This window comes from Panthera onca, chromosome A3 (assembly GCF_046562875.1).
Source record: "Panthera onca isolate mPanOnc1 chromosome A3, mPanOnc1 haplotype 2, whole genome shotgun sequence".
Lineage (NCBI taxonomy): Eukaryota > Metazoa > Chordata > Mammalia > Carnivora > Felidae > Panthera > Panthera onca.
Genome location: NC_138341.1, coordinates 41,012,687 through 41,037,159, shown reverse-complemented (window position 1 = coordinate 41,037,159; position 24,473 = coordinate 41,012,687). Strand labels below are relative to the sequence as shown.

Sequence of the window (24,473 nt, the reverse complement as noted above, 5' to 3'; positions counted from 1 at the left end):
AGCTCCATCCCAGATAGTAGCTCCATGCTAGATATCTAAAACATAACAAAACATGCGTACCTAGTTTCATCAGTCTTCCTACCTGCACTTGTCAACTCCCCCCAACCCCCCCCCCCAGGAAACCCAGTTATGAAATTTCAAGGCTGGATGTTCTTTGCCATAGTTTCCCTTTTCTCCAAACATTGAATTTTAGTTGCATGTTCTTTTTTTATTACTCTCTCTCCTCCCCTAATCTCAATTCCTCCTTTTTCTAAATATCTTTATATTTTGAAAGTAACATTTATTGTTCTAATTATAAAAGTAATATATGCTAAGTGAAAAAAATGGGAAGAACACAGAAATATACAAAGGAAAGCATCCTCTGCTTTCCAAAGATACCTATTTCCAGTGGGAAGAAGGGTATCATACTTTACTTGCTGCCTTATCACATGCTTTTTCTACCTAGCAATATATTGTGAAAAATCTCCTGAGTCAATATGTACTTTTCCATATAATATTCTCACACAAAAATGTACCTACTGTACATCTTCTAAATAATTTTCTATTGTTGATCACTTTCTCATTATTCCAAATAATACTGCAAAGAACATCCTTGTCCATACATTTTTCACACATCCGATTTTTCCCCTTAGAAGAAACTCCTAGATGTGGAATTGTTGGGTCACAAATATGCTTACTTGTTAAGGCTTTTGATACTGATGGATTAACTTGCCAGAAGGTTTTGTGTTAATTTATAACCTTCCCAGCAATGTTTGACAATGAGCCACAGGCACACTAGATATTATCATTCATTTTCATTTTGGCCAATATGATGGATGTAAAGTAGTACATCACTGCTTTTAATTGTTATATTTCTTTAATTGTTACCCCAGTGCAGGGATAAGAGCATAGGTCTGGCACTTAATAACCAGTATGTCCTGGATGAAATGTCTTACCTTCTTCAGATCCTATTTTTCTCATGGGGGTAATAATGATATCTGCTTCATATGGTTGGTGTGGGTACATGAATACTTAGCAATGTCTGGCACACAGTGAATGCTCAATAAATATTGTTACTGAGTTAACTATCAGGAGTACGAGAACAAGGAGGAGAGTGATTGATCACTTGTATATTCCTTTTAAAAAATGTCAGATCATGCCCTTTGCCCATTTTTCTATTTAAGTACATTTCTATTTTAATATATATTTATGTATCAATGGTTATATTGTTAGTATACATTTCTATTGAGTATATCAAGTATATTTCTATTTAAATATTATCAACTTTCTATATTCTGTGTTCACTACTGACATATTTTTCCAGCTTGTTGTTTGCCTTTCCATTTTGTTGATAATGTTTTTATAAGGAGAGTTTTATACTGTTGAATCGTCTTTCAATGTTTTCCTTAATTTTTTAATTTCTATGGTAATATTCACTGAAAGACATGCCAACATTATGAAATCAATTAATTGTATAAGCTTCAGTTTACATGCCTCTTGTAATACAGAGGTTTTTGTTTTTGTTTTTGTTTTAATCTTCCACCTTGGTTCTTACATCTTTTTAACACTGCAAATGTGCTCATTTCAGGGGGCCTCTGTGGTGGAAAAGCAGGAAGAAGATGAGTCTCTCATCCCTATGTTTCTCACAGAACTGATTTTGACAGTCCAATCATTACTCTTCGAGCCTTCTTTGGAAGACTTCCTGGTGTGTGTTTCTTCAGATAGCATCCATGCATACATAACTTTTTGGAAAATGAAGCAACTGTTTCACTGTCAAATGATTGGCAGGATTGCTGTTGTCACTTTTCCAAAGTGATTAGAAGAAAATGAGAAAGTATTGTTCTATGCACAGCATTACATCTACATAAAAAAGATCTAAAAGTTTAGCATGTTTTCTTTAAGTTGAGACAGATTGGGGGCTTGGTAGGGTGTACCATCAAAAGAACATATTCTATACAAAATTTAGCATTGACTATGGTAAGGACAACTTTTGAAATATTTTTAGGTGTGCCACATCTGTGAAAAGTTTATTTTAGTTATCTATTGCTATTTAACAAATTACCACAAACATGGCAGCTTAAAACAACAGCCTTGTGTTTTCTCAACTTTCTATGGGTAGGAAGTCTGGGCTCATCCTCTGCTTCAAAGTCTCTCCAGGCTGCCACGCAGGTATTGGCTATGATGAGGTCTTCTTAGAGGCTTGGCTAGAAAAGGATCTACTTCTAAATTCCCTCAAGTTGTTGGAACAGCTCACCTCTATGCAGGTAGAGGACTGAAGTTCCTGTGTTCTTGAGGGATGTCAGCAGGGGACTACTCTTAGATCCTAGAAATCACCTGCAATTCCTTACCATGTGGCCAACTGTATAAGCAGTTTACAATATGGATGTTTGCTTCTTCAACATCAGTTGGAAAATCTCCTTTGGGAAGGGCCCAATCCCTCTTTTAAGGATTTTCACCTGGTTCAGTCAGGTATACCCAGGATATACCTTTTCAATTGACTCAGAGTCAACGGACTTGGGACCTTAATTATATCTGCAAAATTCTTTTAACTTTCTCTTTTTTAAGTGTATTTATTTATTTTGAGAGAGAAAGCAAGCAAGCATGTGCGGGGAAGGGGCAGAGTGGGGGGGGGGGGGGGAGGAGAGAGAGAGAATCCCAAGCAGGCTCCACACCACCAGCACAGACCTCAATGTGGGGCCTGAACCCATTAACCCTGAGATCGTGACCTGAGCTGAAGTTTGACACTTAATTGACTGAGCCACCCAGGTGCTCTTCCTTTAAGTTTCTATATAATGTAGCCCAGTTGTGGAGAGTGGCATCCCATTGTATCCACAGGCCCTCCATCCCTCCATACTCAAGAGGAAAGGATCATACAGTGCATGTGCACCAGAGGGAGGGAATCTTGGGTGCCATCATGGAATTCTGCCTTCCACATTTGTCTATACGTATAAATTAGTAGACCTATCAGGATCTATGTTTCCTGGTATACTGTACCACAATGGCACTAGTAACCAGGATCTCTAGATTCCAGTCTTGACTTAACAGTTAATGGCTATTTGACCTTAGGGAATCCACTTAACTCTCTAGGGTTCGTTTTATGTATCTGTAAGATGAGAAGGCAGATGAGTTTTAAGGTTGCTTCCAATTCCAGCAGTCCATGATTCTGTGATTTATCAGATAGGTTATTTTAGGATATTTACATGGACAAGCAGACTGCTGAGGTCCCTATGGCTGTGACCTCACTCAGAAGTTCCTGTGGAGACACTGGGTTCTTAGGTCCCTTCTTGGCCAGAAGACTCATGTCCTTCACATGATTTGTATGTACTCAGAATCAACACAGTATTTGGCATGGTTGAATGAGTTATTTATTTTAACATTTCAGAAAATTCAAAATTATTCATAAATATAACCATATATGCTTACATTTATGTTTATGTTTTTCTGCCTAACAGGATGGTATTTCAGATGCAATTAATCAATTTCAAAACACTGTGCTATCAGTTCCTAATCTTGTACCTGATACATATTTTGACGCTTTTACCAGACCTTACATTAACAACAAACTTGAAGAAAAAACTTGTGGATTTGGTCCAAGCCTATCAGCAGTATTTGATGATGATAAGAATTTTCACACAATTATCCTTCAAATAAAGGTACATTTACTTTTACTGAAACTAATTTATTATAGTCTCAATTTTTAAGAAATTGAGTAATATAGTTCCTTTCTTATCTTTAAACTGAATGCTACTTAATTTCTAAATAGTAAAGTATTTCTTTTTAAAGCCCTGGTATATCAGAGCACTGACTATAGGAAAGGATTTAGAAGTACAAATTATCTGAGGTGGCTTCACTCCCAGGGGAGAAAATAAGGTTAAGAAGGAAGAAGAGGCGTTATTTAAACATTGGGTGGCATAGGGGAAATGAAGCAACTGGTGAAAATTTAAGGTCCTACAAGACAAAAGAGAACCAAAAAAATCAAAGTATACCCAATTTTTCCCCACCACCAAAAAATTTAAAAATCTGTACATTGCTACACTGACAGAATAGAATACCCTTGACTTATAAATCCTATAAATCACTTCAGATCCACAACCTGAAGAAATGAAGATATATTAAATTCATGTAAAACTACTACAGGAAGAAAACAGAAAGAGAAGATTAAAAGATCTCATGAATGCTCCTTCCTTTCCTTCCGAAAAAACCATGAAACAAAAGCTGTGCTACCAACTAAAGTAGATATCCTCAAACAAGCATTTGAATTATGTGTACAATCACATTGAATAAAAAATTCAAAATCAGAAATGGGAAAAAAAAAGACAAAATCATCTCAGAAATGAAGCCTAAATTACGTGGTGACCAAGGGAGGATAAACTCAAATGAAAATTTAATAATTAGAAGAATGATAAGAAAAATGAGAATGGAGGAAAGACAGAAAAACAAGGGAATGAAAATAAGCTAGAGATGGTAAAAGGGTCAGAGAGAAAATAATTGGAATAGAATAGGCAAAGAAGAAATAATATACATTTAATTGGAGTCTCCAAAGAGGACAAGAAAACATAGGGTAGAGCAAACATTTATAACTGTAGTCCAAGAAAAGAAAACCTGAATCTGTATTGAAAGGGCCTATAGAGTACCTTGGAAAATTGACCCAGAACAATCAGTTCTGTAATATATCCTCTTAAAACTATTAGCTTTTAAAGCTCACCACACAAAGGTCAAAGAACTTACAAAGTAAGAGAATTAGACCAGCATCAGACTTCTCAGAAACAGTGTATAAAGCAAGACAATAATAAAACAGCATTTCTTAATGAAACTCAAGGGAAGAAAGTGTGAATCAATAATTTTTATCTATTCAAGATAGTTTTTCAAGTATCAAGGCCATAGAAGGGTCTCCCTGGGACAATTTGGCCATTGAAATAAATACTGATTACAAAAGTATCATAAACCCTTGTGGGGCACCTGGGTGTCTCAGTAAGTTAAGTGTCTGACTCACAATTTTGGCTCAGGTCATGATCCCACAGTTCGTAGGTCTGAGCCCTGTGTTGGGATCTGCGCAGACAGTGCAGAGCTTGCTATGGATTCTCTCTCCCTCTGTCTTTGCTCTCTCTCTCTCCCAAAATAAATAAGTATACTTTTAAAAAAATAAAAGTATCATAAATCCTTGAATAAAATGGAAACACATTAGTCCATATTGTGAATGAAGAAATGAATTGAATGAGAGGGGAAAGCTTTTCCTTAGAGCAGAATGTCAACTAATAAATGTAGAAAGAAAACATAAAGAAAAATCATGATGGCTATCATAGAAACAGTAAGGAATCTCCAATTCATACTAAAATGAGTATGTAAAAGTTCAGTGAGAAACAGTATTTTGTCTCAAAACAGTGTTTTGTCTGTATATAAGGTATTTATTGATTTCAGGGAGAAAATAGTAAGTTTGCAGTGATGAAGCCTGACAGACGCTACCTTAACTAACATGTTAACATCTCGGGGACAAATTGATGTTAGGTGCCTTCTTCTGTGATGCACTGAGAACATATATCATTTCTGTGGTATTATTACCAAGAATGTATAACTGAAATTATGCATTATAAGATATAACACACACACACACACACACACACACACACACACACACACACGAGATACTCTTCAAAATGTAAAGGTCATTTATAAAATGTAAAACCCTTAAAAGACAAGGGTTGAGGGGTGCCTGGGTGGCTCAGTCAGTTAATTGGCCAACGTCGGCTCAGGTCATGATCTCGTGGTCCATGAGTTCAAGCCCCACATTGGGCTCTGTGCTGACAGCTCAGAGCCTGGAGCCTGTTTCGGATTCTGTGTCTCCCTCTCTCTGCCCCTCCCTCGCTCATGCTCTCTCAAAAATAAATAAACATTGGGGCGCCTGGGTGGCTCAGTCGGTTAAGCAGCCGACTTCGGCTCAGGTCATGATCTCACGGTCCGTGAGTTCAAGCCCCGAGTCGGGCTCTGCGCTGACAGCTCAGAACCTGGAGCCTGTTTCGGATTCTGTGTCTCCCTCTCTCTGCCCCTCCCCCGTTCATGCTCTGTCTCTCTCTGTCTCAAAAATAAATAAACGTTAAAAAAAAAATTTAAAAAAAAGACAAGGGTTGAGGAGTTGTTTCAGATTTAAAAAATTATAAGTATGCTTCATTTTAATCATAAAGAACAGTTTTCAGAAGTCAGATTTTAAGATGTGTTTTTTCTTTTACTTCATAAGAGAATCCATTAACTGCTCTTTGACATCAAGGATGGTATCTTACCTCACTTATGTATCCCTAGGTCAAAGCATATTGTTGGACACAGAGAAGGCATTTGTGTTTATTTTAGTTACATTGAGTTGAATTCTGCTCAGGAAAAAAAATAATTTTATTTGTCTGTTTATTTATAACATTTAGGAAACCATACAAGCAGCATTTGAATCTGCCCGATTATATGCATCTACATTTGAAAAGTTCCATATATTCTTCAAGGAAAATGAAAGTCTTGATTTACAAGCTCTTAAACTTCAAGAACCTGGTAAGTTTTCCATTTGTCCTTACTAATTATTTTTGAGAGGGATATCGAGGTTTATAGTAGTCTAGTTTCTGTTTATTGGTGTATAGAGACAGAAATGATGACCAAAAAAAGTTGGCCTGATAAAAGATAAGTTTATTCATTTCTGGCTTATTTTCTGTAGAATTACTTTTTACCACATCCTCATAGTTGGTATGATTTGATAAATTTACTAAGATTATCTTAAATTTACTAAGATAGATTTAATTTATCCTGGAGAATGTGGCATGTGCACTTGAGAAGAATGTATATTCTGCTGTTGGATGGAATGTTCTATGTATGTCCGTTAAGTCCATTTGTTCTAAAATGTGATTCAATTCCATTTCTTTGTTGGTTTTCTGTCTGCATGACGTATTAATTGATGATAATAGGGTATTAAAGTCCTCTACTATTATTGTATTCTTGTTGATTTCTCTCTTAAGAGCTGATAGTGTTTGCTTAATACATTTCAGTGCTTGGATGTTGGGAGCATATATGTTTATGATTGTTATATCTTCTTGATCTATTGGCCCCTTTATCGTTACATAATGGTCTTTGTCTCTTACGATTTTTGGCTTCAAGTCTATTTTGTCTGATATCAGTATGGCTACATCCACTTTCTTTTGGTTACTGCTTGCTTAGAGTATTATCTTCCACCTCTTCACTTTGAGTCTATGTTTTTCGCAGCTGAGATGAGTCTTCTGAAAGCAGCATATAGTAGGGGTCTTATTTTTCAATCCAGCCACCCACTCTGTGCCTTTTTATTGGTGAGTTCAATCCATTTACATTTAGGGTGATCATTGATATATGAGGACTTACTACTGCCATTTTATTTTTGTTTTTTCGTTGTTTTGTATCTCTTTCTCTCTCTCTCTTTTTTTCTTTGTATTTTCTGTTTACCTTTTTAGTTTGGTGGTTTTCTATGATGAATTGGCCTGTTTCTCCCGTGTGTGTGTGTGTGTGTGTGTGTGTGTGTGTGTGTCTGTCTGTCTTTGCTTTAAATTTTTGTTTTGTGGCTACTGTGAGGTATTGTATAAAATGTCTCATAGATAAAATAGTCCTTTTTCTGTTAGTAGTAATTTATCTTCATTTGCCTATACAGGTTCTTTTATTTTCCTCTTCCCCTTCTATATTTATGTTGCAACAATTATCTCTTTATGTTCTGTGAGTTTGTTGCCAAATTATAGTAGCTATAGTTATTTTTAATGCTTTTTTCCTCTAACCTTTATACTATAATTGTTTAACACCCTATTCTAAAATAGAGTTACAGTTTTCTGATTCTATTTATCACCTTACTCAAAGTTTCGTGTATTTTTTCATTTCAGGTAGACAAAAGCTCCTTTCAACATTTCTTGTAAGGGAGGTCTGGTAGTGATGAATTCCATTCACTTTTATTTGTCTTAGATCTTTATTTCTTCTTTATATCTGAAGGGTAACTTTGCTAGATAGAGTATTCTTGGCTGGCAATTTTCGTCTCTCAAATACTTGAATACATAATTCTATTCTCTCCCAGCCTGTAGAGTTTCTGCTGAGAAATCTGCTCATAGTCTAATGAATCTAGTAGTTCCTTTGTAGGTTACTTTCTTTTTTTGCCTGCCTGCCTTTAAGATTCTTTATCGTTGACTTTTGAAAGTTTTGTAATAATATGTCTTGGAGATGGTCTTTTTGTATTGAGATAGTAAGGTGATCTATTAGCTTCATGGATTTGTATGTCTAGTTCTTACTCCAGGTTTGGGAAGTTCACAGCCATTATTTCTTTAAATAACCTCTCTACCTCCTCTTTTCTTCTGGTGTACCCATTATTCTGTTGTTGACTCTCCAAATAGAGTCTAACAATACTCATAGGGTTTCTTCATTTTTTAAACGTCTTAGGATTTTAGGAGTTATCTCTCCTTTTCCACCTGAATCAGTTCTAGTCTACTCTGTTTCTAATGCTTGGATCACTATTCTGAATGATAATTACATGATACCATGAAAAAAGACTCTGTGTTCAAATAAGTTTGGAAAATACTAGACTAAGCAACATCATACAGGTTTCCTTACCAGAGGACTTCTCAGATTACTTGATATCTCATTTTGTCAGTTCTCAAAAATACACACATCTAAACCTTCTGAAATGAGTAGGATAGATAATTGTTGACCCTTTTTGTGTTATAAGGAAGCTAAAGCTCAGAAAGATTAAGTGACTTACACAAAGCCAAATATGGGTTAAAGACTTGAGTTTAGGTTTTCTAATACTACATGTTCTTTATGCTATGTCAAACTTCCCCTTATATTGAGGAGAGTAATTGACATGAATAAAGACAAGAATCAACACCCTTTTCTTTTTGGAAAAGGGTTATATAGAGAGAACAGGGAATAGTAAGGAAATCATTCTGACTCAGGTGGAAGAAGCACTTGGATATAAAGTTAGCTAACTTTTTACAGGCTCAGAGCATACAGGATTTTTAAAGACAAGCAAAGTAGTTTAGTATTGCATATGTATTAGAAGGAGCTGTTTTTGACCAACAGCATGATACAATTGTATTCAAAGGTAATCAGTCCTCCAGTGGTTCTAGATAGATTGGAGAAGGGAGAAAATGAAAATGGGAAGATTATCAAACTGCAGCTGTGGCGTATGGCAGATTCACATCAACAAACGCCTCAACCATGATGTACGAACAGGGTTGGCAGACAGGTGTTGGGAAGAGGAATGGAGATAACTTCAGCTATGCTCAATCTCTTGTATTTTAAACTTTTGTTGTAAATGTCCTCAAAATGGTTTACATGGAGGTGCCATGTGGAAGAACCCTTCCAGTAAGCCCAACTTCAAACCAACCTGACTCAAAAATCCAGTCCATTCCAGACTAGACCCTCTAATGCAGTTACAAATTATTTTTATCTTCCATCTCTTAATAGGAGCCATAAAACATATTTACATTATTGACTATTAGTTTTTTAGTATAAGATAAGATATAAAGCATTATGAATTAACATTTTGAAGTTATACGTGGAATTCTGCATTAGGAAAATAGCATTATAAATATGTATGTAAATTTATTAATGCAATGATTTTTACCATATTCATAATAACCCTTTAAAATTTGATATGATATATTTTATGCCTTATATTATAATTTCATGTAGATGTTAAGTTTTTTGGAGAACAACTGGAAAAATACCACAGACAGCACAAGGACGCAATAGCTCTAAGACCCACCAGAAATGTAGGATTGCTGCTCATTGATACAAAGCTGCTAAAAGAAAAACTAATTCCATCACCTTTGCGATGCTTGGAGGTAATTATGAACTAGGAAACATTTTAATTGTAGTCTGTATAATTATTTTATAATTTTTCCACCACAAATAGCCTATCTTTATTTTGTAGTATTGCAAATGTTTAAAATTAACATAACCTACTGAGCATCCTAGGAAAGGTCTCATATTCTCTCTGTCCCAAGCATAGTAGGCTTTCAGATGAGGGAAGGAAGGGCACTTACAGGCCTCAGAGTAGCCTCTTATTCCCCATTCTGTTTTTCTTTGTTGGAGCATTTCAACACTTCCTGCAGAAGAGATATTACTATAACAGCTCAGTGTCCCCATGGGAATGCTGGTTGAGGTCAAGTTTAGGACATCATTTCCTGCTCTGAAACTGTCCCTAAAGATCTGATTATATTTTGGTGAATTGTAGAGGTGAGGAAATTTGTACTGATCCTGAAATAATTTTTTTTTTTCAACGTTTATTTATTTTTGGGACAGAGAGAGACAGAGCATGAACGGGGGAGGGGCAGAGAGAGAGGGAGACACAGAATCTGAAACAGGCTCCAGGCTCTGAGCCATCAGCCCAGAGCCTGATGCGGGGCTCGAACTCACGGACCGTGAGATCGTGACCTGGCTGAAGTCGGACGCTTAACCGACTGCGCCACCCAGGCGCCCCGATCCTGAAATAATTTTGATGTCTTCCTTTGGAGCCAGGGTATGCCTATAATATTCTCAAATACCTCCAGTGAGACAATGGTATAGAACAGGGACTGGCAAACCATACCCCACAGGGTAAATCCAGTCCACCATCTGTTTTGTACATACAACCATGACAGTTTGCTTTTGTATTACCTATGGTTGCTTTCTCACTACAAGGGCAGAGTTGAGTAATTGTAACAGAGATGGTATGTCCTACAAATCTAAAATATTTACTATCTGATCCTTACAGAAAGCCTCTGCTGACCCCTAGTGTAAATGACAGAAGACAGAGCCAATATCTGCTAATTTAATTAGGATTTATTTAAAATATTTATTAAAGTGGCAATATTTAAATAGTTATGATTTACATTTTCTTTTTTTTTTTCCTAGGTGCTAAATTATATGCTTCCTCGTCAAAGCAAGAAAAAAGTGGATGCCATTATCTCTGAGGCACAAGATGCAGAGTATAAACTTGAATTTGTTCCAACTACCACCATAGAATATGTTAACAGCTTAGTATTTCTTGATGAAATTCAGGAAAGGGTAGGTTGATTTTTATATGACTCAACATTCCAGACCTTGTGGTAGGTAAGGAAAACAAATAAAAATTGAGGGACTGAAGGTCAACAACAGCTATCAAAATATTAGAACACTTTCAGACAATATAATTGAATACCCTACATCACAGCAATAATGGCAGCTAACACTGATCAAACTCTCACCACTAGTCAAGAATTGCACTAATTTTTTAAATATATATTACATTTTTAATCCTCACAAAAACTTAAGAAGTGTAGATAATTTTTATTCTCATTCCATAGATGAGGAAACAGACACTAAAAATGGTTATATTGTTCAAGATCACAAAGCTTGTTACATGGTAGAGCTGGGTCTACCCAGCTCTGAGTCTCTGACTGCAAAGTCAGTGCTCTCAATCATGGTTTATTGCAATTCTTTGTGATCAATGATCATGGAATTGTAATCTATACATTGGTCATAATGGAAGTCTTGACCCTTAACCCATATCTGCATGATAGTCAAGAACCTCACCATTAGGAATAAAACCCAATTCAAACTAGCTTACATAGGGAGGTGGAGGTTGGGAGAGAAGAGTAGATATGGGACTTAAGTGGTGCCGGTGGTAGGGTCATCTCTCTCTCTCTCTCTCTCTCTCTCTCTCCCTCCCTCCCTCCCTGCCTCTCTCTCTCTCTCTCTCTCTCTCTCTCTCTCTCTCTCTCTCTCACACACACACACATACACACACACACACACTTACTCTTTTGTTGATCAGCCCACTGGCTCTTTCTCTCTCTTTCTCTCACACACACACTTAGACCTTTGTCTCCCTTATTTCTTTCTCTCTAGAAATTTGGTTTCCTCCTCACAGGATCTTCCCTGTGACAGGAAACCTAGCATTTAATTTCAGTTGTCATTTTTCATAAGCTTTCATTCATATCAATTGACATTTGAAATAGAGGTAAATTATTTTCTTAAATATCTGGAAATTGAAGATATGTTACAAATAAAAAATGTGCACTGAGTAAGATAAGTCATTAACCACTAGATAGTCTGTTACATATTTTTAACAGCAAAGGCTGTTTCATGGTCCCATAAAAGTAACCATTTTTGACATTTTCGAATTTATTTTTATATTGAAGTATAGTTGACGCACAACGTTATATTAGTTTCAGGTGTATAACCCAGTGATTCACTAATTTAAATGTAACAATTTTGTTTCTCATTTAAAGAAGCTCATCTTCACAAAAGGGCAGGTATTGTGGCTTTCCCTCAGATGTACATATATATTATCTCAGGAGTCTAGAGATGCCAATTTGTAGTCAATTTGTAGTCATTAAGGTGCTTTGGACAAATAACTAAACCTCAATGAGCTAGCTTAGGCCAAGGGGGCCCTATTTAAGGATTCAGTAGTATGGAACCCTACCCCTTCATCAAAAAGGTAAGTAGGCTTAGGAATTTACCAGAACCAGTAATGAGAAGACTGTAGGAAATCCATGTAGTTCTTTCTCTCCAGCCTTTCTTTCTGCATCTCTCTACAGATCTGATCTGCTTCTCTTTCTCTACAGACTTGCTGCTTCTGCTTCTTCATCCCACAGCAGCAAACATGGCTGACAGCAGCTCCCAAGTTACATACTGCAAGTCTAGCCAGCCACCAAGAGAGAGAGAGAATCTCTCTCTCTCTCCCCCCCAATATTAATTTTCAATGTCTATTAAATGCATTCAGCTTCCCACCTCCATTCTGTTATATAAACTATGACAGGAAGTTAGGATCACATTGCAGAGGGTAAATTGCTCTCACTCTGTTGTTCCTGAACAGGAGACTTGATGCGCCATGCAGAAAACCCAGACTGTGTCCATCCCCACCAAGTTGTGTGTGCATTTCTGGGTGTTGTGTTGGGGAGGCAGTTTCCCTTAGGGAGACGTTCTCCATACATGAACAGTTTTTTTTGGAACTCAGAAAGTGTAGTGAACACCCACTTACAGAGGACAGGGGTTACAACAATGAGTAAACCTACCTTCAAGGAGCTCAGAGTCTATAATGAAAGCAGATAATTATTATATAATATGTATAGGTACAGGATACTGTTGTAGGACTGGGAGGAGTTGTGGTCATTCTTGGCTATGAATCACAGAAGGCTTTGTGGAAGATGGGATATTCAAGCTATGTCCTAGAATACATCTACTCAGGTAGGATTCCAAGGAGAGGGAAATTGTGTGCAAAGACCTGAGGCAGCATGACAAGAGCAGGATGTGGCAATTGGTACACGATGGAGAAAGGGTGCTTGGTAGAGAAAGCAGATAAATTGTAGCTAAAGCTATATTTTTCAAGGATAGGAGAGAAGGAATGGATTCTAGTAAATTTACTTAGTAGAATTGAAAGGACTAAGTGGGCAACTGAACGTGGGGACAGCAAGAGAAGTCTATGACTACTCTTGGATATCTTTCTGCAGGGAACAGGTATCACTAACCAGTATGAGTAGGGTGGGCCACATAATCACTGTCTGACCAGGCCAATTTTGAGAGTGAATGAGGCACTATTAATCATTCTGCCAGGATATTAAGTGTAAACCAAGACGCTCTCAGAGAAACATGGACATATGTTTATGCCAAGTATAGGAAGCATAGGGAGATGAACAGATCTTGGTGTACAGAAACCTAGTTCTATTTATTACTTGTTTAAGATGTTATTAAGATGTTCAACTTTGGGTTGTAAGTAACAAAAACTCACATAGTTAGCTTGGAAAGATGAGAACATTTATTCTACGTTTGCAGGGTTATCTTCTGGAATCCAAAGGCATGCATAGAGCCTAGCCTTAAAAGAGGATAGGAACTTAGAACTAGAGAAGCATAAATACACCAGAAAGGCCTTTCTCTTTCCATATCTCATCTCTGCTCCTCTCTAGAATGCTGGTTCTGGAGGGGTGGGCCCAGATCAGCAGCATTAGTATCAGCAGGAAACTCAGAAATGTATATTCTCAGGCTCCACCCTAGATCTTCTGAATCAGAAGCTCAAGGGAAGGGCTCAACAATCTGTTGAGCAAGGTGATTGTGAATCTCAAGCTAACGGTTGGGAACCATTTCTCTAAAAGCCTCTCTGCAGTTCTCTTCTCATGTCAACGACATGCTTTGTTTCTACATGGAAACAAATGGCCTCTGCCAACACCTACTGTCTAATTCTTCCCATGTTCAGAGAGAGGGCAGACTCAGCCCAGTTCATGAAGTCCCAGTTTTGTGCTGCTTGGTTCAGCTTGTGGCCAGGAGGTTGGGTCAAGTTGTCCAAACATGGCTGCTCCCCATATAACCATGTGGCCGAGTGGAAAAGAGAAGGCTTCCCCCAAAACCGGAGAGTCCTTTCCCACAAAATTAGGAAAGGCACTGTCCACTGAAGGTGGGACATCAAAGCGAAGATGTTTAATAGTCAGTTGAAGGTAGTAGAAGTATTTATTAAAGGATAGTGGGGAACACGCGGTCAGAACCATGACCTGTGCACGCCTCAGGAGCTGCTCTGGACAATCCCTGCTCAGCACACATGTCTGGAAGCTCAAATGTTACAACTAAGCACCCTGATGGTACATGCTGTCTCTGAAAACTAAATATTGGCACTTTTTACTGTTTAATGCTTGGCAAGAAAAAAGAGAGAGAGAGAGAAAATAAACAGTAATACTAAGTATTATAAGAGTAATACTAACTGTGGTCAGCTCTGAACAACCTACCTCCTGGGCCTGATTACTTGTATTGTAGCAATCACTGTATTTATCACTCAGCAGGGTTCAGCCAGTTTGATCGTAATGTTAAGCATATGCCTCAGGTGCTGGCTATGAATGTGTGATGTTCATAGTGCACAGTGGCTATCTCCTATTAGATAAAGCTGAAAGGGAATATAGGACTCTGATATATTTAATAAGCAACTAGTGTTTCTGTTTATTTAGATCGAAAGCCTTGAAGATGAAGGGAATGTAGTGATTCAAATGTACAAGCTCATTGAACAGTATCAGGTTCCCACACCTCCTGAAGACTTTGCTGTTTTCGCTACTATGAAGCCATCCATTGTTGCAGTTCGGAATGCCATTGATAAATCTGTGGGTGACAGAGAAACAAGCATTAAGCAGTTTTCTCTGCATTTGGGCAGAGATCTTGAAGACCTAACCAATGAAGTGAATGAAGTAAAGCTACACGCACAGGTAAACTAAAGCAGGATTAAAAAAAAAAAAAAAATCTGTGAGAGGTGCCTGGGTGGCTCAGTCGGTTAAGCGTCTGACTTCAGCTCAGGTCATGATCTTGCAGACCGTGAATTTGAGCCCCACATCGGGCTCTGTGCCGACAGCTCAGAACCTGGAGCCTGCTTCGGATTCTGTCTTCCTCTCTGTCCTTACTCCACTCACATACACTATCTTTCTCTCAAAAAATAAATAAGCATTAAAATTTTTTTTAAATAAGTAAAAATAAAAAAATAATCTGTGTAAAATTTGACTATTATATTTTAATTAAACTATTTAAGGATTATATTTCATTTTAATCCAATTTAACTTTTATTTTTTTGTGGTTTCATTCTAACCAAGTAACAATGTCTTTGAGCTATTTAAAATTGAATGTGTTTCTGAACCTCTAAGTACTGAATTAACTCCAGAACATTGCAAGTAAAGTGTATATATTTTCTTTTTCCTGACTTGTATTCATTATTTTGAAATGAGTGCTTTTATAACTTTTTAACATATTTTGTAGCTATTGTCACAATTTTAAAGTTTGCTTTGCTACATATTAGAAAATTCCCATTTAGGAAGAAGCATAATGAAGAATATTTGGTTAACTTGCAACAATTTTACTACCCAAAAGATACAAGGGGAATTTTTAAGAGATTTCTGGGTGATTCTTACCAGAAGCACGCATGAAAATATAATTTTGTAACGATCTACTATTTTGTTATTAACATTGACTAAATCTTATCACAGAAGTATAAACCATATAAAGTTATAATCAAATAAGAAAAACTGGGAAAATCTCAATGTCCATCAACAGAGGAGGAAGAAAATGTGTTAGGGTACATTTGCTCAAAGAAATACAATGCAGACATTAAAGATTACGATATACACTTATACATATTGACATGGAAACATAAAAGTAGCTAACATTTATTGTGCGCTTACTATGTGTCAGGTATTATTCTAAGGACTTGCTATCATTTTTATTTTTATATGGAAACAGTCTTGTATTTTTCACCAGAAAAAAAAAACTGTAATGACTTTACAACTTCATGAATTATCAGAAAATGGAACACACCCAAGTAGCCATTACTCATGTCAAGAACCATAATGTTACTGCTACCTTTAGGATGCCCTCTAACCACTAGCCCTTTCTTTCTTTCCAAAGGCAGCCACTACCCTCAACTCTAATGCTATAAATCAAGTTTGCCTGTTTATGAACTTCAATTAAATAGAATCATACAGTATGCCCTTTATTTGATTTTGTTACAGTCCTAAGATTCATCTGTGATGCTGTGACTGGATGTAGTTTATCTACCTTTGTTGCTAAATAGTATTTTAGGGGCGCCTGGGTGGCTCAGTCGGTTAAGCGTCCAACTTCGGCTCAGGTCATGATCTCACGGTTTGTGGGTTCAAGCCCTGCGTCAGGCTCCGTGCTGACGGCTCGGAGCCTGGAGCCTGCATCAGATTCTGTGTCTCCCTCTCTCTCTGCTCCTCCCCCACTCATGCTCTGTGTCTCTCTCAAAAATAAATAAACATTAAAAAAATTTAAAAAAAAATAAATAGTATTTCGTTCTATGCCACAATTCAATTATTCCATGGTTGATGGAAATTGGGGTTGTTCACAGTTTTTGACAATAATGAATAATGCCTCTTGGAACATTCTTATATATGTTTCCATGTTTTACTCATTTAATGCTCAGAGCACTTATAAGGTTTTATCATTTACCTTTTATAGAGAAGAAAACAGGGACAGGTTAAGTAACTTACCCAGGGTCACACAAATAACAGAGGGAGGAACCAGGATTCAAGCTTAGACATTCTACTTCCAATGGTTGATAGTCTGCTGTTAACTATATAAATGCATGTGGATTGCTAGAGAGAGCAAGTGCCAGCAAGTGCTTCCTGTGTGATCATGCATGATGCACACACACACAAGTGACAGCAGAGGTTCTCTCAGCAAGTGCTTCTTTCATAGAGGGTTTGGAATGAATTCATTATCACTCTTGAGCAAAGAACTACAACTTTAGTATTTTCATGAATGACACCATCTTGCTGTCAAGACCTCTACTCCTGCTGATGGAGGGAGTTGGAGAAAAAAACCTAAGTGTGACAGTTGATGATAACTCAGTTTATTTCAGTTTGAAATGTCCATTTCATTCTAGCTTGGTCTCTTTTTGATAGATTTTAATTCAATTCACAATGCCTCTCAGACATTTCTTCACCCCTGCTCTCAGCGTCTCCCACCTCTTGCTCCAGAAGTGGGAGTCTGAATTTCCTCCTGGTGGATGGAGGGAAGGGGCATCCAGTCCTCTTGCTGCCTTTTGGACCACAGGACTTCCAGTGCAGTTTGGCTGGGCTGGGCCTGGTTGTCCCAGGCAGCTGTTAGCTGAGGCTCTTTCTTGGTTCTTTAGGTACCATGTTGACCACTGCTGCTATAGTCCATCATTTCTACCATAGTCTACAGTCTCAAGTGATCTATCACCTTCTTATCCTGACCTCAGACTGCTTCTGGTCCACCAGTCCTTGTGGCAGTTCCCATCACTAGATTCAAGCACTTGAGAACTTCATGATCCACTACGTGCCATACCAAGCTAGGAGGCACCAGAGTGTCAACACAAGGCCCGTCTGCCTAGACACTTCCCTTAGCTGTTTCTAGAACATGTTGCCCTTTTGAGTGCAGTATCATACTGAATCAGAAATTAGCCTCCCAAGCTGTGGCTATAATGGTTCTGATTCTTCCAATTTCTCAGATTCTCCCAAACCTAGTTAGGTGCTTCTTCTTTGCATCTGAACCTTTTCATTCCCATTCACTGGACAGACTTTCAACCCCAACAGGTCAGGCAGAAAACTTACGTCTGACCACTTATTCTTTATCTTCTCTCTTCCTACCTCTCAGAAATCAAAGGGCTTTCTATTTCTGTTATTGTAAAAAGAAAATTTCCCTTAGATAATGTCCTCTTCCTTCTTTCCCCTATTGCGTGCATCTGTCCTTACCTGAAGTCTTGTTGAAGTGTAGGAAATGAAGTAGAAGAGGGAAAATATATTAGGTCCTATTGAAAAACAATGGTGTCCCCATAACACTTCTTTATACATTTTTATACTTTTCACGATGTACATATATTGTTTTTAAATGCAAGAAAAACAGCCACTTTAACATTTTCTAAAAATCAGAGTGAAAAGAATTAGAAAAAATATTTTTGGAAGTGTTTATGAATTCACTTAATGGTCCATATGAAAAAGTAGGAATGACTAATCAAAAATTATCTTAATTTTACAGGATCCACAGATCTTAGATGTTACTGCTGACCAAGACAAAATAAAGCTCATGTTGCACGATCTGCAGTTGGTTCTAGATGATCTTCAAAAACGTGCATTTCAATATAAATCCTATCAGAAGAATTTTAAGGTAAGAACAGCTCTACACATCTGTTTTTAAAACATATGCATAGAAATGGCATTCATGCACAAACACCCTCAGCAATGTAGTTCTAAACATTCAATGTTGGGATGCCTATGTGCTAGGCACTGTGCTGGAATGGTCTGAAGTGCAAATATGAAGTGTTCTCTGAATTTGAAGTGTTTAAAGATTAGTACACATGAGAGATAAAATATCTTTCTTAATATAAAATAATGATGAATTATAGATAAACTCTCAGACCAGGGACTACAGTTTCTAGGTTAAAATATGTATGTTCTGGGCGCCAGGTGGCTCAGTCAGTTAGGTATCAGAATTCAGCTCAGGTCATGATCACATGGTTCATGGGTTCGAGCCCCACATCAGGCTCTGTGCTGACAGCTCAGAGCCTGGAGCCTGCTTCGGATTCTGTGTGTGTGTGTGTGTGTGTGTGTGTGTGTGTGTGTGTGTCTCTCTGCCCCTCCCCTGTTCATGTTCTGTCTCTATCTCTCAAGAATAAATAAACATTAAAAAATTTTTTTTAAATAACAATAAAAAAATAATATATGTAGGGGCACCTGGGTAGCTCAGTCAGTTGAGCATCTGACTTCGGCTCAGGTCATGATCTCACGGTCTGTGAGTTAGAGCCCCATGTTGGGCTCTGTGCTGTCAGACAGTTCAGAGCTGGAGCTTGCTTTGGATTCTGTGTGTCCCTCTCTCTCTGCCTCTCCCCCACTCACGCTCTGTCTCTATCAAAACATGAATAAACGTTAAAAAAAATTTTTTTAGGGGCGCCTGGGTGGCTCAGTTGGTTGGGCGGCCGACTTCGGCTCAGGTCATGATCTCACGGTCCGTGAGTTCGAGCCCCGTGTCGGGCTCTGTGCTGACAGCTCAGAGCCTGGAGCCTGTTTCAGATTCTGTGTCTCCCTCTTTCTGACCCTTCCCCGTTCATGCTCGGTCTCTATCTGTCTCAAAAATAAATAAACGTTAAAAAAAAAAATTTAAAAAAAAAAAAAATTTTTTTAAATATATGTATGTAGATTTTTAATTGTGGTCAGTTAAAACCCTTCTAGTCTTTCTTAAGTAATAATCGAGCTTCTTTTACATTCCTGGGTGTGTTATGATTCTATGAATATTGCCTGAATTGCCCTGGTTTGATGTGCCAGTTTAGTGAAACAAGAGACTTTGGCTAAGCCAGGGGATAGGATCCTAAAAAAAAGGGTAGGTTTCAAAGGCTAAATGATATGCCTCAAAAAATGAAGAGAAATGACTAAAAGCTATAAGTGCCAAAGAGACCAAAAAGAAGGGAATGGAAAAGAAAAGATTCCTAGGTCAAAACCAGGGAACCACCAGCAGTGAGAGAGGTGTTGTTAGTCTCCCCAATAGTCTTGGAGGAATGACTGGACCTCACATGGGAATGTACCTATTTTCCAGAGCCCCAAATTGATGGCCAGCAAGTTTCTGAGGAGCTCTCCACTCCAGAGCCCAGGGCTTGGTGGGGGCAATCTGCAGAATAATGACTGTGGCACTAGACAATGTGACTGGTGCAGTACTTGAGATTTGTACATTGGAAAACTAGGATTCAAAATTGTTCCCAGGTTAAGTTAACTAATCTACAAGATAGGATAGTATACAGTAGGAACTGAGGTACCAAGGAAACACTGCTTGATAAAAAGTTATAACTAACAGGTGGGCACTTCTTGGCTCAGAAGGGATAGCATTGCTTGAGACAGAGCCTGAAATAAAAGTGTGTCCCCCACTTTCCACATTCTGTATCTATACTTGATTAATTCTTCTTTCATGATCAATTCAGGTCTCACCTTCCTTCCGCAGTTCTCAATCATTTGGGAGATAGGAGTGAAGACCTAACTGGCCTAAGAAATTATTTCTAATTCTTATTTAAGACAAGGCTAGATCCCTAATGTCAGGGTGATGTTGGATCCATAAAATGAGTTTGGAAGTATTCCCACCTCTTCAGTTTTCTTTGAAAAGTCTGAGAAACTAAAGTAGACATCCAGATGGCCAACAGGCACATGAAAAGATGCTCAACGTCGCTCCTCATCAGGGAAATACAAATTAAAACCACACTCAGATATCACCTCACGCCAGTCAGAGTGGCCAAAATGAACAGATCAGGAGACTATAGATGCTGGAGAGGATGTGGAGAAACGGGAACCCTCTTGCACTGTTGGTGGGAATGCAAATTGGTGCAGCCACTCTGGAAAACAGTGTGGAGGTTCCTCAAAAAATTAAAAATAGACCTACCCTATGACCCAGCAGTAGCACTGCTAGGAATTTACCCAAGGGATACAGGAGTACTGATGCATAGGGGCACTTGTACCCCAATGTTTATAGCAGCACTCTCAACAATAGCCAAATTATGGAAAGAGCCTAAATGTCCATCAACTGATGAATGGATAAGAAATTGTGGTTTATATACACAATGGAGTACTACATGGCAATGAGAAAGAATGAAATATGGCCCTTTGTAGCAACATGGATGGAACTGGAGAGTGTGATGCTAAGTGAAATAAGCCATACAGAGAAAGACAGATACCATATGTTTTCACTCTTATGTGGATCCTGAGAAACTTAACAGAAACCCATGGGGGAGGGGAAGGAAAAAAAAAAAGAGGTTAGAGTGGGAGAGAGCCAAAGCATAAGAGACTCTTAAAAACTGAGAACAGACTGAGGGTTGATGGGGGGTGGGAGGGAGAGGAGGGTGGGTGATGGGTATTGAGGAGGGCACCTTTTGGGATGAGCACTGGGTGTTGTATGGAAACCAATTTGACAATAAATTTCATATACTGAAAAAAAAAAAAAGAAAAAAGAAAAGTCTGAGAAAGACTGGCATTAATTCTTTAAATGTTTGGTAGGATTCACCAGTAAAGCCATCTGCTCCTGGAGCCATCTGCTTTTGGACTTTTCTGTGTTGGGAGGTGTTTGATTATTGGTTCAATCTCCTTATTTGTTTTTGGTCTATTTAGATTTTCTATTTTTTTCTGATTCAGTCTTGGTAGATTATATGTTTCTAGGAATTTGTCCATTTCTTTTAAATGAATTAGTTTGCTGCCATAAAATTGTTCATAGTAGTCTCTTATCATCCTTTGTATTTCTGTGGTATCAGGTATGGTATTTCCTATGATTTTATTTGAGTATAATCTCTTTTTTTCTTAGTTTAGTTGGATGCTTGTCAATTTTGTTTATCTTTTTGGAAAAACCAATTCTTAATTTCTTTGATCTTTTCTATTTTTCTAGTCTCTATTTCATTTATTTCTACTCTGATCTTTATTTCCTTCCTTCTACTAATTTTGGGCTTAGTTTGGTCTTCTTTTTCAAGTTCCTTGTTGTGTAAAGTTGTTTAAGATCTTTCCATTTTTTTAAATATACACATGTATCACTATAAACTTACCTCTCAAAACTGCTTTTCCAGTATCTCAGAGGTTTAGACATCCTGTGTTTCCATTTTCATTTGTTTCAAGATTTTTTTTTTAAATTTCTCTTTGATTTCCCCTTTGACTTACTGGTTGGTCAGGAGTATGTTGTTTATTTTCCAAATGCTTGTAAATTTGCCAGCGTTCCTCTTGTTGATTTCTAGTTTCAAACTATTGTGTTTGAGAAAGATACTTGGTATGATTCTAATCTTAAATTTGCTAAGACTTGTTTTGTGGCTTATCATATGCTCTGTCCTGGGGAATGTTCCATGTACACTTGAAAAGAATGTGTATTCTGTTGCTGTTGGATGGAATATTCAAAGCCTTAGCTTATCACAAGGCTCAGTTTCTGTGCAAGCAACCCCCCTGGGGGTTTGCCCACTTCTAAGCCAAGTCAGTTTTAATACACTTCTCATGAAAACAGCTTCTTCAGATTTTCTTGCAGTCTTTCTCTTTATGGGGTTCATATACAGTCCACAGGGTCAGAAGGAAGTAAGAAACTAGACTGTTCTTTCCATGTTAAAGCTCCCCAGCCCCTCCACCAGCTACTTCACAGACATCTCTGTCTTCTGTCATCTAGGTATACATGCCCCAAAGAAAATCAGTACCTCTGAAGACTCATTTGTTTTCCTAATAAGGCCAGGCATGTATGATCCAACTTGAAAAAGAATGTCCATGGTACTCATAATATTTATGTTTTTGCAGAATATTTAAGTTTTAAGGAAATATAAAGCATTATATTTTGTCACTCAACTGGAAATTTGAACATACATGGGGTGTGTGATTTGTTTTGTTTTTTTTTTTCATTTGTTTCTCTCTTTTTCTTTCCCCATTTAGGACCCATCCACATTCTGCTAAGTGTCACTATATCAAGAATTACTAATAGGAGGGTAACATAAGATCTTTATATCTGAAAACTAAATAGTGCATTTTGCTTATTATATTTTTAAAGATAGAAGTATCCAAGTTTGAAGCTTTGGAAGAAGTTAGTGCTGAGTTGAAGCTCAAACAATTGCTCTGGGATTCTTTATCTGAATGGGATCAACTCCAACAAGAATGGTTAAAGGTAAAACACACACACACCACACACACACACACACACACACACACACACCAAAAAAACCCTCTCAATCCTGAAATCATTTTTTATTAATTAAATTTAAAATCCTAATAATATGAATTATGATTTTTAACAATCTAGAGTAGCCTTAATTAAGTAAAATATGCAATGTTATAATTTTATGAGAATCATTATCAGCTCTCCAGTGAAATGTGCAAAGGTCTTTCTGTCACTGTATACCACAGAGCAGAATGCATTCTTGTAAGGTAGGCTTCCTGAGTCCCCCATTTAAGAAGGCTAAATGAAGGAAGCATCAAAAGACCTCACTGCATGAAGCTTAACTGCTTTGTGGCTTCTGAATACAGTGTTGTCATGATACACTCCACCAAAGTGTTCTTGAGGATTGTAGAATTTTATTTGTGATCTACACACTTTAGATTTCTGTTAGTTTAGTTTTCTGTTCTTCTTTTGACAACAAAGGAAACCATTTTGTTCACTGTGATGGAATAGAATCAGAGTAATGAGTTCCGAGCTCAACAGTAAATTAATTAGGGGGCCAAGGACCAACAGCCACCATAGAATTTGGTTTCTAGGGTCTACCAAAAATTCAAATCTTGATAAGGGTCAGCCCTCTAGAAGGGAGAATAGATGACCATCTATTCTTTTACATGTGATATAGACATGTTAGAAATACCATCAACTTTACAAATATTGTTTTTACACTTGCTCATTCAGCCTACTTGTGCTAATACCTATAATTAGAAGTCACATGTCTGGGTTAAACACCAGTGACACAGAAAATGTTTGCCAGACAGCGTTCTAAGTGCTGGGTATACCAGTAGAGAATAAAAAGGACAGAGTCCAAACCTTCACAGAACTTATCTTTTGGTGAGGAAAACAGAAAACAAACAGATATATGCTACAATATCAAAGATTTTAAGTGCTCCTGTATAACTCCTTTATCACTTATCTCAGAGGTAGAAAATGTTCCTGAGGAGTAAAGAAAAAGCTTGAGAGTCTCATTACCACCATACTTTGGAACAGAAACTTCAAAAATGGGATGATTTCATCAGAGGAAACACACAAAAAAACCCATTAGGGGACAAAAAGGAAATATTGAACCTAGAAAGAAAAAAAGAAAAGGAAGGTTTATAAATACATATAACATACTAATTTCAAATGTATAATCGGTGTATATTGTGAAATGATCACTACAGTAAGTGTAGTTACCATCTATTGCCATATATAATTTTGGCAATTTTTTCCATATGATGAGAACTTTTAAGATCTCTTAGCAACTTTCAAATATGTAATATAGTATTGTTAACTATAGTCACCATGCTGCACATTAAATCTCCGTGACTTATCTATTTTACAACTAGAAGTTTATATCTTCTTAC

The 24,473-nt window shown here is 37.4% G+C and overlaps 1 protein-coding gene across 1 annotated transcript in view; it reads left to right on the top strand.

Moving 5' to 3' along the window:
- DNAH6 (dynein axonemal heavy chain 6) overlaps positions 1-24,473 on the top strand; it is a 244,563-nt gene that overhangs the window by 66,564 nt on the left and 153,526 nt on the right. Inside the window, exons 10-17 of the mRNA XM_078444658.2 lie at positions 1,568-1,684; positions 3,432-3,632; positions 6,390-6,510; positions 9,652-9,803; positions 10,855-11,007; positions 14,913-15,164; positions 18,463-18,591; positions 22,966-23,079. Coding sequence (XP_078300784.2) covers positions 1,568-1,684; positions 3,432-3,632; positions 6,390-6,510; positions 9,652-9,803; positions 10,855-11,007; positions 14,913-15,164; positions 18,463-18,591; positions 22,966-23,079 — 1,239 coding nt within the window. The remainder of the gene's footprint in view (positions 1-1,567; positions 1,685-3,431; positions 3,633-6,389; positions 6,511-9,651; positions 9,804-10,854; positions 11,008-14,912; positions 15,165-18,462; positions 18,592-22,965; positions 23,080-24,473) is intronic.